At 41.1% G+C, this 14,639-nt stretch overlaps 1 protein-coding gene across 1 annotated transcript; it reads left to right on the top strand.

The window, feature by feature from the left end:
• The first annotated feature begins 2,077 nt into the window (after positions 1-2,077).
• On the top strand, positions 2,078-11,677 carry ppm1e (protein phosphatase, Mg2+/Mn2+ dependent, 1E). The gene is made up of 5 exons (XM_010770214.1): positions 2,078-2,306; positions 3,329-3,517; positions 3,862-4,005; positions 4,883-4,976; positions 5,331-11,677. Exons 1-5 carry the CDS (start codon positions 2,109-2,111, stop codon positions 6,212-6,214), a joined length of 1,509 nt encoding a protein of 502 aa, XP_010768516.1. The 5' UTR covers positions 2,078-2,108; the 3' UTR covers positions 6,215-11,677.
• The last annotated feature ends 2,962 nt before the right edge of the window (positions 11,678-14,639 follow it).

A 14,639-nucleotide genomic window follows, 5' to 3' on the forward strand; every position in this document is an offset into this window, starting at 1 on the left:
TACATCACATGTCACTTGTTAGACACTTTTATCCAAAGCCACTTACATACTCAATACTGTGGGCAATCCCCACAGGAGCAATTTGGGGTGAAGTGTCTCAGGGACACAACGACATGCTGACTGCAGTGGGGTTTGAACCTGTGACCCCTTGATCCCAACACCAACGCACTACCCACTGCGCCACACGCCCCCCCACTGCTTTACAGACCACAGCATACCCTTTTTCCTCAGACCCTAGCAGCACAGAAGGAAAAACTCCCCCCAACAAAACATTACTAATGGGTTAAATAGTAGGAACTAAGGACCTCTCCTAGGACAGATGTGCTATAGAAAATAAATATTACAGAATAAACAGCGTACAGTTACAACAGACGAACCAAAGGACAACGATGATGATGATGATGATCAGGGTCTTTCTAACCATAGTCACATTATAATGAAAAATACTACATTTCAATATTAAGTTTCGTTAATTATTTTACAGGAAATACAGCATCCACATATTTACGAAGGATCTTCACCGGTGTGTTGAAGAATATTATTAGAATATATTGTATTATTTATTTACGGACTCCTTTTTGAGAAACATTTTCCCAAAGAAACTGGGAGCCTTTTTTAAAGCTGAAACTATATTTGATTTATTTAGTTGTTATATCTTAGTACAGGGTAACAAAGTATTGAGAGAAAGATTTTCATGGGATTTGTTGACATAAAAAAAACGTCCTTGCTTTTTAAATAGCTCAAACGCAGAGATGAAGAGATTATAATTAAACATTATTGAATAAAAGTGTGAAAGAGATGCAGAATTTGTCTAGAGACACTTTGTTGGTCTCTTTATGAAAACGCCTCATCTCCAGTACACCGTTCTTTATTGATCTTGCCTTTATCAGACTGCTGATAGCCCAAATGTCACACGTTAGAAAAGTTATGAAAAGTGTTCAATGTTGTCGTTCTTCACCTCGCTGTGTGTGTATTTTCAAAAGTAATACTTCTGGTGTTGCATAACAGATGATCCCTGCCTGTTTGAAGTCGCTTCCCTGCACTCTGTAGCTGTTTGCAAGGTGTTATGGGTAAATCCTGCTGCCAGACGCAACATCTTTATTTTGGAGATGGGGAAGGCGCTGTTTTTTGTAAGTGCATGTAGTTTTAGAAGCTGGAGGGGTGGTCGGAGGAAATGGGACACAGTGTAGGCCGGTCCATTTTTTGTTTGAGCAGCGTGAGAGAGAGAGAGAGAGAGAGAACGCTGGCAAATGACAGGAGAGATTATTATTCCACCTGCAGCTAACATTAGTAGGTCAAACACACACACAGCCCCAGTCTTTGTTATCAGAGCGATGGAGCCCTGGTTCCTCGTCCTGCTCCACTAATTTCTCAATGACAGCTTCTGAGAAAAAGTAAAACGGGTCCCTGCGGGGCGTGACCCTCCCAGAGGACGGGGACTTTTCAAAATGTGATTCTTGACACAGTAGAACAAGTTAAATCCTTTTAGTTAAACGTACAATCTGTCAAAAAGGATCGTACTGTGTTCTTTATTTATTTTCAGTAACATAGGGGTCACGCTTTTTACAAGTTAATAACATTGTTATTCATATTCTTTTACCTTGCCATATTTTAAAGTTGAATAAAAGATAAGGGTGTTATGTGAACTACATTTATCAATTAAAGTAGGTCAGACAAACACGTCACCTTCTTGTAACATTTCACACACCAACTACTAATCATTTATTAAAACAAGTAATTGTCCGACTAACTAATACGCTAAATAATCATTATTTGCAGCCCTCAGAGAAAATATATATCCCTACTTGAATGGAATAAAGAAGTAAACTGGTCAATGATATAATAGATGTTAACAATTAATATTTTGCATACAAACATTGCTGTGGTATGCCAGAGATAAGAGGAGTTGATGGTCCAACACACTAAACACGAAGAGAAATAGTTAAACTTTTAGAAACTTCAAGAAGAGAGGTTGGGGAAGTTTTTATGATGTTTTTCGTTTCGTTTTTTTTAGCTATGAATTGCTTTTAATAATCGGTCCCTAAAAAGAATCTGTTTGACTGATTGTGACGTGTGTGTGTGTGTGTGTGTGTGTGTGTGTGTTAGAGATGGAGTCGGTGAAGTTGGCCTGGCTGGTGTTCAACCAGCTCTTCGAGGTGTGCTGCCTCTGGATGAAGGACCTGCCGTACCGCCGCCGCCCGCAGCCGTACTACGAGACGTCCATCCACGCCATCAAGAACATGAGGCGCAAGATGGAGGACAAACACGTCATCATCCCCGACTTCAACTCGCTCTTCAATGTTCAGGTATGACTCGAGATGGAAAAAGTACACACATCCTTTACTCAAGTAGAAGTACAGATACTCGTGTTTAAAAATACTCTGGTGAAAGTAGAAGTACTGACTAAACTTCTTTACTCAAGTCAAAGTAAAGAGGCTTTGAAATGTACTTCAGTAAAAAGTACCCATAACTAGCAGCTGTTTTAAAGAGTACCTGACCTCCCTTTATATTAATAGAACAATAATGTCATTGTTAGCTAATGAATGTTTCCATGCTGAACAACGGCAACATGACAACGTTTTCATTGGTCCCTCTTCTTTAGAGAAGACCAGGAAATGATGGATTCACGGATCGTGTTCAAATCAATAGGCACGCAATGACTCTAAATAATAATGATCACGCCACCAAACACACATTCAGACTAAAGGAACCAGCCTGTTTGGAAAATGAGAGAAGTAGAAAGTACAGGTATTTGGGTTCAACATGTAAGAAGTAGAAAGTACAGGTATTTGAGTTCAACATGTAAGAAGTAGAAAGTACAGGTATTTGAGTTCAACATGTAAGAAGTAGAAAGTACAGGTATTTGGGTTCAACATGTAAGAAGTCAAAGTAAAATGTCTTCAGAAAAAAATAAGATGGGATTAAATTAAAAGAAAGTTTCATCACAAAACAAAATTATATCAATTATTTGGAGAACAATAAGATATTTCTTTATCTCACAAAGTCTACCACAATAGGATATCGATTCAATTCAGTGGCCTGCACAAGACACCCATTTAAACAATGAGTTATGTATCAAGCAACTCAAATATAATCCACAATTGAAATACTGGTTTCTTAATGAAGGAAGTGTGCTTGGGTGGAAATGACATGGATAGGGATTTTCTAAATGAAAGAATACCTTAAAGATGATGACACAGTATGCATTGCAGTTTAAACCACTAAAACAAACCTTTGATTATTGATATGTACTCCTTTAAGACCTGAAGTCTCTATGTGGTTTGGTGTTATTGAATCTATCTGCTAAATCACCCTTTTTGTCTCTCAGGATCAGGAGGAGCAGGCTTACTTTGCCGTGTTTGACGGTCACGGCGGTGTCGACGCTGCGATCTACGCTGCCAACCACCTCCACGTCAACCTGTTCCAGCAGGAATGCTTCAGACAGGACCCGATGGAGGCGCTCTGCAAAGCCTTCAGAGTCACCGACTTGGCATTTATGAAGAAGGCCCGACGAGAGGTAACCGCACCTGCAAACAACAAAACCACAAAGTGTAAACTATTCTACTATTATAAGATAAGATAAGATAGGACTTATTTATCCCGAAGGAAATTGTTGTGCCAGAGTTACAAAAATACCATAAACACAGCAGTATAATAATAATAAAACTGTACACTGAAAGTTGTTGTAAATTAATTGTTTTACAGTCACTAAGTAATTCAGCTGTACTTGCATAAACAGTTGGGTAGAGAGAAATCATAATCTCTTCATTTGAAAACTTGTGGGGTAACAAGAACTGGTGTTGCAGCTGCTGCTTGGTGTGCACATTAAACACTGTAAGGTGTGTGTGTGTGTGTTCGCAGCACCTGCGTTGTGGCACGACGGGTGTGGTGACGTTCCTTCGGGGCCGCACGATGTACGTCGCCTGGCTCGGAGACTCCCAGGTGATGCTGGTCAGGAAAGGGGAGGCGGTGGAGCTGATGAAGCCACACAAACCAGACCGAGAGGTAACACACCGGGTTCCACTTTAGCATCACACAGGCAAGGTTTAGATGAGAACAAAATAGCTAAAAAGATTAGATCATTCATTTAAATCAGGGGTGTCAAACTCAATTTCATCGCAGGCCACATTCACATTATGGTTGCACTCAATGGGCCGGTTGTAACTTTAAGACTATATCAATATATATATATATAAATATATAATATATATAAAATAATATATTATATTACATTATTGCCTCTGCATTGGATTATTATCAAATTGGGTAATAACTTCTTAACCTGATTTACACACGGCATCTATTGCACGTCTGTCCGTCCTGGGAGAGGGATCCCTCCTCTGTTGCTCTCCCTGAGGTTTCTCCCATGTTCCCCTTTAAACTGTGGGTTTTCTCTGGAAGTTTTTCCTTGTACGATGTGAGGGTCTAAGGACAGAGGGTCTAAGGACAGAGGGTGTCGTATTGTCATACTGATATTCTGTACAAACTGTGAAGTCCACTGAGACAAATGTAACATTTGTGATATTGGGCTATATAAATAAACATTGATTGATTGATTGAATTAACTAATTCTGAAAACAGAAGTTTATGGCAAATAATTGCAAGTCTCTGAAGTGGCATGTCACAAAATGAGATGCATTCTGGGACATGTAGTTTATGGGCAAGTGCTTCTGTAAAGCAGCATGTAACCGTATAATAAACATATTATATTCTTTCAGAGCTCTCACAGGCCACATAAAATGAAGTCCTTGGGTTTGACACCCCTGATTTAAATAAACTGCCAATCAAAACAAAAACGTATGAATGAAATATGAACTTATGGTAAAAACATAGGTACCATGTGACCGCCCTCCAAACTAAACCACTTGATGTGTGTGTGCAGGATGAGAAGCTGAGGATCGAGGCTCTGGGAGGCTGTGTGATCTGGTTTGGCACATGGAGGGTTAATGGCAGTCTGTCTGTATCCAGAGCAATAGGTGAGCTGTTGATAAACACATGTTTACATACCATTTCATTTTCCATTCATGTTTCGAATTGAGAAATTAGAAAAATTATATTATCCATGACCTCTTTGTTTGGGAAAACATGGTAGGTCATTTGCAGTGGAATTTGTATTCATTACTAAAATGACTAATTTACAGACATTGAGGATTTTGCACAGGATAAGGTCGCAGAACATCTCTCCTTTTTATTACACATTTCTAGATGTCACCAGTTAAAACTAGTTCCTTGTAAATCGTTTTTTGTCTCCGGAAACAAGAGAATCTACTCTCACTCTGTCTGTCCTGAATGCCAGTATTAGCAGAATAACCTTCGACATGTGTTGACAGGCGACTCCGAGCACAAGCCTTACATCAGCGGGGTTGCAGACCATGACATCTGCCCTATGGACGGCACAGAGGACTACCTGATTCTGGCCTGCGATGGTTTCTGGGACACGGTCAATTCTGAAGAGGCGGTGCGAGTGGTGAGCGACCATCTGGAGGAGAACAGCGGAGACACCGCCATGGTGGCCCACAAGCTGGTAGCCTCGGCCCGGGACGCAGGCTCCAGCGACAACATCACCGTCATCGTGGTGTTCCTGCGGGACCCTCGCTGCCCCCCACCCGGCGGCACTGAGGACAGGGAAGAGGGTGTGGTGGTGGGGGAGGAGGTGGAGGAGGAGGATGATGAGGCTGGAGGGGGGGAGCGCGACGGGGGAGAGGGAGGCAGCAATGCGGACAACGGGGGGAAGGCTCGCGGCGGCTGGCCCCTGCAGCAGTGCTCGGCCCCCGCTGACCTCGGATACGAAGACCGAACGGACTCGCTCACAGACAGAACGAGCCTCTGCCTGCTGGGGCCAGCTCTGGAGGGCCGCATCTCGCTGACGGGGGCCGCGAGGCAGCCGCGCTCCATCTTTGGCCTCGACCTCTTCTCAACCTCCCACATGTATCCAGAGCTACGCCCACTGAGGCGCAGGTCCTGTCTCTCCTTCCTGACGCCCAGCATGTCTAGCTTCACGGACCCCCTGTGGCCCCAGACTGCCATGTTGTTAGGCCAGGCAGCGAGGCGGAGCCACAGGCCCGGGTATGGCGGTCGTCGTCGGAGACCCGGAGCCTCCAAGGAGCTGCTGGGGCTGCTACCCTGCGGCCAGCTGCTGCCACACACACAGCGCCGCTCCATCAGCAGGCCTGGAGCTGCAGAGCTTCACCTGCCCCATGATGCCTCCATTTAGAGAGGCGACCCAAACCATCTCCTTCATTTATTTATCGGCCCCTCAGCTCGCCCTCACATCCACCTCTGCCTTCAGCAACACGTCTTTCTGTCATAGTCGATAGTTGTTGCTCCTGCTGAATCTCTGTCGGAGGAGTGGTGCTCTCTGTTCTAATATGTCCCAATGTAAGCTGGCCCACTAAACACAAGCTCTGCTCCTTAATGCTAAAAAACGCCATCCTTCTCCAATGCTCACTTGCATTCAACACATTAAAGTTGAATTGGAATGCTTGGTAGCTCGTGCTTTAAGCAGGGTCTGTTTTTAACAGAAAGAGAAAAAGTTATAGGACCAAATATAAATTTGATCTCATCACTTGCTTGAGAAAAGTAAGAATACACACTACCTGGCCAAAACTATGTTGAAACCTGAAAATTGCACCAAAATGTGATGGTGAACATGTTATTACAAACCCCTGAGTATTGATGTGCTCATTAAACTGTTCTCCTTAAGATGTTGGATCCTGGCAGCACAGAGTTGCTCACTTTCAGCTACAACAGCATTATTGAGGCTTTTAAATGTTAAAAATACTTTCTTTTGTCATTTGTTCTAGCTGTAGCGTAGCATTAAGATTTCCCTTAACCCTAAGACTAAATTCATCTTTTGCAGTTTTCGTGTGCTTTTTTCACCTCTGATTTGGAAACAAGCTACATAGTAAACATAGCTGTTCAAAAGCATACTTAAATAACAATAACACTAATAGATAGTGTGAATTAAGAAGCACTTTATTATTTACAAAATATCACCATACGTGTATTATTAACATATCATCACTATTATACATTTTTAAATATCATGGGCAACATCAATGCCGGTATATCAAAACATCTTTACTTACAGCTGTAAATGGAGGATGTGCCAACACTTTCTTTTGAGAAAGCTGTTGCCTATGTTGAGAAAAGCTACACAATTTGAGTTTAATATATGGTTCGTCTGGACCATAAATTAAACTCTAATTGTGTAGCTTTTGAGAAGGCTGGAACAATTTTTTTCCCTGTTCTTTTGTCCCCATACAGACAATCGTCCAGCTATTATCCAGCCACAATCTGTCTACAGATAAAAGCACTTAACACAGGATTAAAAAAGATTAGCAGTCACTTACCTGAATACATGCTTAATGTACTCCAGTATTCCAAATGGGGATATACTCCAGAGATAATAAGTGGAGAAGCATTTAATAGATGTTGTTGGTGCCCACGTTGCAAAAAGTGTATTTGCAATTAAACAAAACCCATTGAACATATCTTATTTCAGCAGGCTTATTAAGTGTGAGCTATTTACATTTTTGGGTCAGGATAGATAAAAGCTGCAGAACACGTGCCTTTCAAATGTGTAACAAAAGTCTGCTTCCTGTACACATATATTCAGTTATTATTACATTACTGTGCTTCTGTTAAGTACAAGTCTGGCCTTCATGACTCTGTGCCCCTTTTAAGGAATAGTTTAATAGTGTTGGGTAATATAATACTTACCATTCTTCCCAAGAGTTATGTTATGGCTGTAGCCTATGCTAAAAACGAAGCTAAAGCTAGCAGCTAATTAGCTTAGCCTAGCATAAAGACTGGAAGGCGGACCAGCTAGCTTTAGCCTCTGTCTTTTAGTAGGATATATGTATATTTAGGAGCTGTTTAAAAGTCAAAATACTTGCAAGCTTTGTAGTAATATAACAAACATTGGATTAAACCAAAAACATCTAAACCGTTATGCTACAAGGACGTTGTTAGCTCAAATCTTATCGTAGTCATTTTAGAAAAAAAAAGAGAGCAGAGTTTATTTATCAGTAAATAATGAGGTCCTCACCAATTTAGGCTGACTCCTGCGACCCTACAGCACATTTATCACTGGATCTCTCTGGTTTGATGTAGATTCAACAATGGAGAGCCCCTCTTCCCTGCCGACAGTGGGGCAGATTTCCAACTGAAGTCTTTATGACACGTTTCATAACACCTGGCTAGCATGAAAGCCAGTTTCCCCATCAACATTCATTGGTCCATACTGTGTATCTAACAGCAAATATGCTGGTGTTCCTACTCAACAACATTAACGCATAGTAATAATTAATAAAATGTAATCATCAAATAATACTGATTAACAGGGTAAAAATAATATTAGCACACAGACTGATCTGTGTCACACAATCGCATTACTGTGTCTAACCATACTTAATGATTATGAACTAACTGCACTGCAAACTTGGTCTGAAACTATGAAATCATAGCTAAACCCAAAAAAAATGCTTTGGCGTCCTCCTTTTAAGTTTTTTTGGAGCAAGCGACTGTTCACTAAACTATTTAATCTGAGATGGTAACGTTTGCTGTTTGTCTTTTGTTTTTCGAAGCTGGGGAAGGCAAAAAAAAGACACTCGCAACTCATTTTATACCAAGTATTTGGAAGAATCCTTAGTTAGACAGCGTGTTGTGCCGGTTGTGCCCCGTTGCGAGTCGGGTTTACCAAACGGCCATTTTGGACACATTTATTATTCCCTAACATTCCTTAACATCGTCATTCCCACATTCTTTGGTTGAATTTCCAAACGCCAGGACGTGAGTGACGACCAGGTGCTGTAAATTGTGCCTCCACTTTTGTGGCACAGTCACACATAAGGTGGTATCCGAAAATGTGATTCACCAGGTACTGGTTTGAGGGTCAGTCTTACTGGTAAACCATCCTGTGGACTGACTGAGCATCAGTGGAGCAGAATGTACCTCAAGGACTCTGTGTCGAAATGAGGAGGTTTCTTTTTTTTCGATTGGCGAAGATTCGCATCTGAAAAGGCATCTTAGATATGAGGAATGTCCTGCCGGGACTCTACACAAACTAAAGCCACTGGATCCCTTTTAGAGAAATATCACTGCAGTTTGTCAAAAGGCTAATTGATACACAAAGAAGATCTGGGGAAATAAGGATATCACAGTCATATATAATATATTACGAGTACTTATTGTAAGTTTCTTAAGAAGTGTACATATTATAATTCTGTCTTGTAAAATCAGTGGTTTTTATCCATGCTCCACAAGGATCTGGATCCCAAGCCTCTCTTCACCGAGGTGGAGACGAGGGTGTGATGTTATCGAGGGGCATCTGTCTATAAACACTGCCGCTGCCTTCAAAAGCTACTGAACTATATCAAAAGGTTTTAAAACAGTTTGAATTTCACTGGAAGAGTTTTAGTTGAACTATTGTGGCCTAGCTGCAGTTACACCCTGCTTTCTTACCCTGACAGGAAATATAAAACTGGGGAGAACGTTATTTAAGATGTTATTATCGGCTTAAAATACTGTTTCTCCAATCTGCAGCTTGGATTTGAACATGTTTTATCAGTAACAGCCTTTAAAAGAAAAACATCTTGCCAATCAAATTATATCAGTACTTTTTAGATGTTTTATTTCCCAGCTCAGCAGGTGTTAGTTGATTAGCTTGGCGTCAATTAGAGATGAGTAACACTTCAGCTGTGGTGGTGATTGAGGTCAAATGGAGTTTCACTTATAACCACTGTGTTGCAAGTCTTTTAGATAACATTAGATATTTTACATGGATCGCACAGGGCAGAAAACTCTAAAGCTGCAACAGGGAAATGTTTTGGTCTATGGATCTTGTTAGAATGACAACGTTTTCTCGGGGAGTCTTAAAAACATTCACTTACAGTTTATTATTCCTGTAATACCCACAAAAATAGCTAAATTAACAATATTGCAAAAGAAACGTCATTCTGGTTTGGTGAAAACCATCGCTATTAAGACCTTAAAGTCCTGAAACATCACCACAAGTTATGCGTTAGCCGACACACGGAAGCTTAGCACGTTAGCATGCTAACTGAAATGTCATTAGACTTGCGGGTATCTGGTCAAAAACCAAGTAGCCTATTGGACAAGTGTAATTTACCTGCTGGTGGCACTAGATGACACATTCAAATTTGACCTTGAACAAAAATGTTATCCTCATAGTGCACTAGAGAAAAATACAGGTGAGCACAGACGTCCACAGGATTTATTCTCTGGGGGACACGGAAAATATAGTTTTTTAAACATAAGTCTGTACCAAGATGGCCGACCGATCGGCTTAGCCATTCTCTTTTTGGACTTTGGGTGCTCTGTATGATTTTTATAATTACAACACCATAGCTTTTCTTTTGACAGGAAGATATTTTGCAAGATACTTGGTGTTTTGTCATTATAACAAGATCTAACAACAAATTACTTTTTTTAAGATCACAGATGTGGTGTTTTGGGGGAATAATTGAAGCACTATTGTCCCACCTCAGAGCAGCTGCAGTAGTTCTGGATTCCTGTGATTCACTGAAGTAGTTTCACAGCAGATGTTCAGTGTTCAAACTCTGAGATCTGGAGGGTAACACAGACAGGATTTCATTCACAAAACCTTCACCAAAATCAGTTATACAGTGTTACTCAAAATATATCGCAAACTGCCAGAAGTTGTCACTGTATGAGCAATAAAAACATCACTCCTCTACCTAAGCTCGAGAAACCCACACTTCCTCCCTCACTCACGCTTTGCTTGCACTAAAACGTTCCTCTGAGTCGGATGTTTCCCTCCCTACAGAGGCCCTGAGAAGCAAGTGAGAAAAAAAACGAATCTGGTGTTACAAGTCTGATTTAAATAGTTTTCTATTGACTTAAACGTCAACATGAAGGATGTGTTGATTGCAACCACAAGGAGGGGGACATTGAGTAATAATCCTTGCAAAAACTTGTATTACCACAAGGTGGTTAAAATCAGAGAGGAAGACAATCCCTTTCCTCTCAGGGTGTCTGTAATCGTCGATGATGAAAGCTCCTATAATCACTGTCTCAACTATAGAGTGCCCCTCCAGGAATCTGCACTGTGTGTCTGTGAACACGCAAAAAAAGCTTTTTCTTTTCTCTGTAAGCAATAATGACGTTGCATTAAAAGGCTCTCTGAGGGCTTGTCTTCTGCTGAAGAAAGGAAAGGTCACCGAGCAGAATCCCTGAAGCTCCTGAAGTCCTTTTCTCATTCATCTTTCCCTCCATAGAGAACAGCAGTGTACACTTCCTGGGAGAGGGCCGGGTCATTTGGAGCTAAAACATTTTGAAATGTACATGTCTGTGGGAAAAACGAATGTGAAGAAGATGGCTGGATGTTTGAGTAATTTTCAACAATGTACATTTAAAAAAAAATGCTTAGACTTCTTTGCACTCTGTTTAAATGTATGCTAGTGTGGTTAATAAAGGGGAGGGTGTATAAGATTATGGAGGGCTGTGATTAGTCCTCTCAGTTTGAAGACAAGCCCCATGATTGGCTCTTCTTCAACAAGCAGGTTAGGTTAAAAACAAAAAAAAAAAACTGTAAACACACGTTGAGTACCTGTATTATGTGTTCCTGTAGTATATAAATTATGTGTACTGTAACTGGTGACTAAATATCATGTATATAAAGATTAGAACAAGTCCTCGACTGATGCCTTTTCTTTCTTAAACAGTTGTGATGTTTGTCTTTTCATGCAAATTATTCTTCTCCAAGATTTCTCAGAAGAACATATTGTACTTTAAGTTAAAGGTGGGGTATGTCATTTATTTCAGAAACACTTTTTGTTATATTCCATGGAATGCTCTTAACATCCCGATAGCATTGAATAATATAATAAAGGCTTCGACAATAAATACACAAAAAATGTCACTTGTGGAAGCCGTGGCGCTGTAAAAAGCACGACCAACCATCTGAGCGGCCCGGCTAAAGTAACAGCCTTCAATCTGTGCACAAACTTATCTCCTCATTGGTCATCTGCGCGTTCGTGTGTGTTGGAGGAGGGCCTCTGTGAGGAAGTCCGAAGGAAGGGGCAGATTTTTTCCGGTTGTGTATTTTCAAATTCTAGCGCACTCAGCTGGTTTCTCCATTTCTTACCTACCCTACCTAAGATGTTTGCATACTAAACAAGTGTAGATCAATTAAGTGCAAGATGTCCAGCTTCACACGTTTGCCGTCTTTCCTAACAATGATTTAGAAACAGAAAAACACATTTTTAAGATAAATAGTCAAAACATTTCATACCAACGTTGAAATAAGCTGTGATTTAAATTAAAATGAAGCCAGATAACCATGGGCTCAGAACAGTCTCATAATACACACATGCACACAGAAGGATTCACACTTGTATTTCCGGATCCACACTTGTGTTTTGCACACACAAATGTGTTCCGTTTCATATACATGCAAATAAAATCCAAATACAGAAAAAAGTTTTACATATGTATTTTTGATCCTCACATATTTGTTTTCCGTTTAAAACCGCTGAACCTGCAAACACAAACCGCTTTCTGTGCATGGATCGCTGTGCATTCATGTGTGGGTTTATTGAGACTCCCCTGACGGTGAGCCGTTTCGTACTTGTAATTTATTCTATCTATAGCCAATCAGATGTCTCCTCAATTATAAGCCAATCACATGAGCGCGCCCCCACGAGGGTAGATTTATTGCGTTCATGACGTAGTGCTTCATGTAGGCCTACGCATTTTGGGCAGTCCGGAGCTGACAGGTCCATGGAGCCTGCCTGCAGGCGCTAATCTCAGGACACCTCCACTACATTGCCACTTTCCGAACAAGAAATGCTCGCAAATACAAGCCTTTATATTATTAAGGTACAGCGCCACTTTCCGAACCATTAATGAATGCTTCTGTACTCAAAAACGGCAGGCAAAACCGTTTTAAATGTGTGTTTCCTGTATGGCGAATACAGCTGCTTTATTTATGTCTGTATGAATCATACAGACATAAATAAAGCAGCTGTATTCGCCATACAGGAAACACACATTTAAAACGGTTTTGCCTGCCGTTTTTGAGTACAGAAGCATTCATTAATNGCGAAAAACCTTTTAAAATGCGTGTTTTCCGAATGGAGTTATGCAGACATAAATAAACCAGCGACTGTATTCGCCATGACACAGACAGTCTGTGGTTTGTACTTGTTTAACTTTTGTCTNAAGGTACAGCGCCACTTTCCGAACCATTAATGAATGCTTCTGTACTCAAAAACGGCAGGCAAAACCGTTTTAAATGTGTGTTTCCTGTATGGCGAATACAGCTGCTTTATTTATGTCTGTATGAAGTTGTGAGTGTGGAGGGAGCAGCTACAGGTTAGTTTAGCCTAATCGATCAGTGCACTACGAAGCCAGTGCTAGACAGTGAACTGTCAACGGGGGGACCGAGCCCCGCCGGTCATTATCGGCCAATATTCGCTCTTAATAGTTTGATCCGTGCTCTCTATAAAGGCCGATCAGGAGAGCTGGATCTGATCGATATGGACATAAACGCGAGTGAAGTATAACCGGACGCGAGAGAGAGATCAGATCAGCTGCTGAGTCTGACGGAGACACGCAGCTCTGCATGACCACCAGATGCTCCGCCCTCTGTTTAGCGAGCTGACCGGACAGCGCAAAATGCGTATATGAAGTGTCATGAACGCAATAAATCATACCCTCGTGGGGGCGCGCTCATGTGATTGGCTATAGATAGAATAAATTACAAGTACGAATCGGCTGACCCAGAGTCCTAGAGATACTAATTATATAATATAGTAATAATACTATAATATAATACTATTATCTCTCTAGGGCTCTGCCTGGGCTGACCGTCAGGGGAGTCTAAACAAATCCACACACGAATGCACAGCGATCCATGCACAGAAAGCAGTTTGTGTTTGCAGGTTCAGGGGATTGAAACGGAAAACAAATATGTGAGGATCAAAAATACATATGTAAAACTTTTGGATTTCATTTACATGTACAGTGGGGCAAAAAAGTATTTAGTCAGCCACCAATTGTGCAAGTTCTCCCACTTAAAAAGATGAGAGGCCTATAATTTTCATCCTAGGTATACCTCAACTATGAGAGACAAAATGAGAAATAAAAAAAATTCCAGAAAATCACATTGTCTGATTTTTAAAGACTTTATTTGCAAATGATGGCGGAAAATAAGTATTTGGTCAATAACAAAAGTTCATCTCAATACTTTGTTATATACCCTTTGTTGGCAATGACAGAGGTCAAACGTTTCCTGTAAGTCTTCACAAGGTTTTCACACACTGTTGCTGGTATTTTGGCCCATTCCTCCATGCAGATCTCCTCTAGAGCAGTGATGTTTTGGGGCTGTCGCTGGGCAACACGGACTTTCAACTCCCTCCAAAGATTTTCTATGGGGTTGAGATCTGGAGACTGGCTAGGCCACTCCAGGACCTTGAAATGCTTCTTACGAAGCCACTCCTTCGTTGCCCGGGCGGTGTGTTTGGGATCATTGTCATGCTGAAAGACCCAGCCACGTTTCATCTTCAATGCCCTTGCTGATGGAAGGAGGTTGTCACTCAAAATCTCACGATACATGGCCCCATTCATTCTTTCCTTTACACGGATCAGTCGTC

The sequence above is a fragment of the Notothenia coriiceps genome, unplaced genomic scaffold (assembly GCF_000735185.1).
Source record: "Notothenia coriiceps isolate Sejong01 unplaced genomic scaffold, NC01 NC01_scaffold00008558, whole genome shotgun sequence".
NCBI classification, from domain to species: domain Eukaryota; kingdom Metazoa; phylum Chordata; class Actinopteri; order Perciformes; family Nototheniidae; genus Notothenia; species Notothenia coriiceps.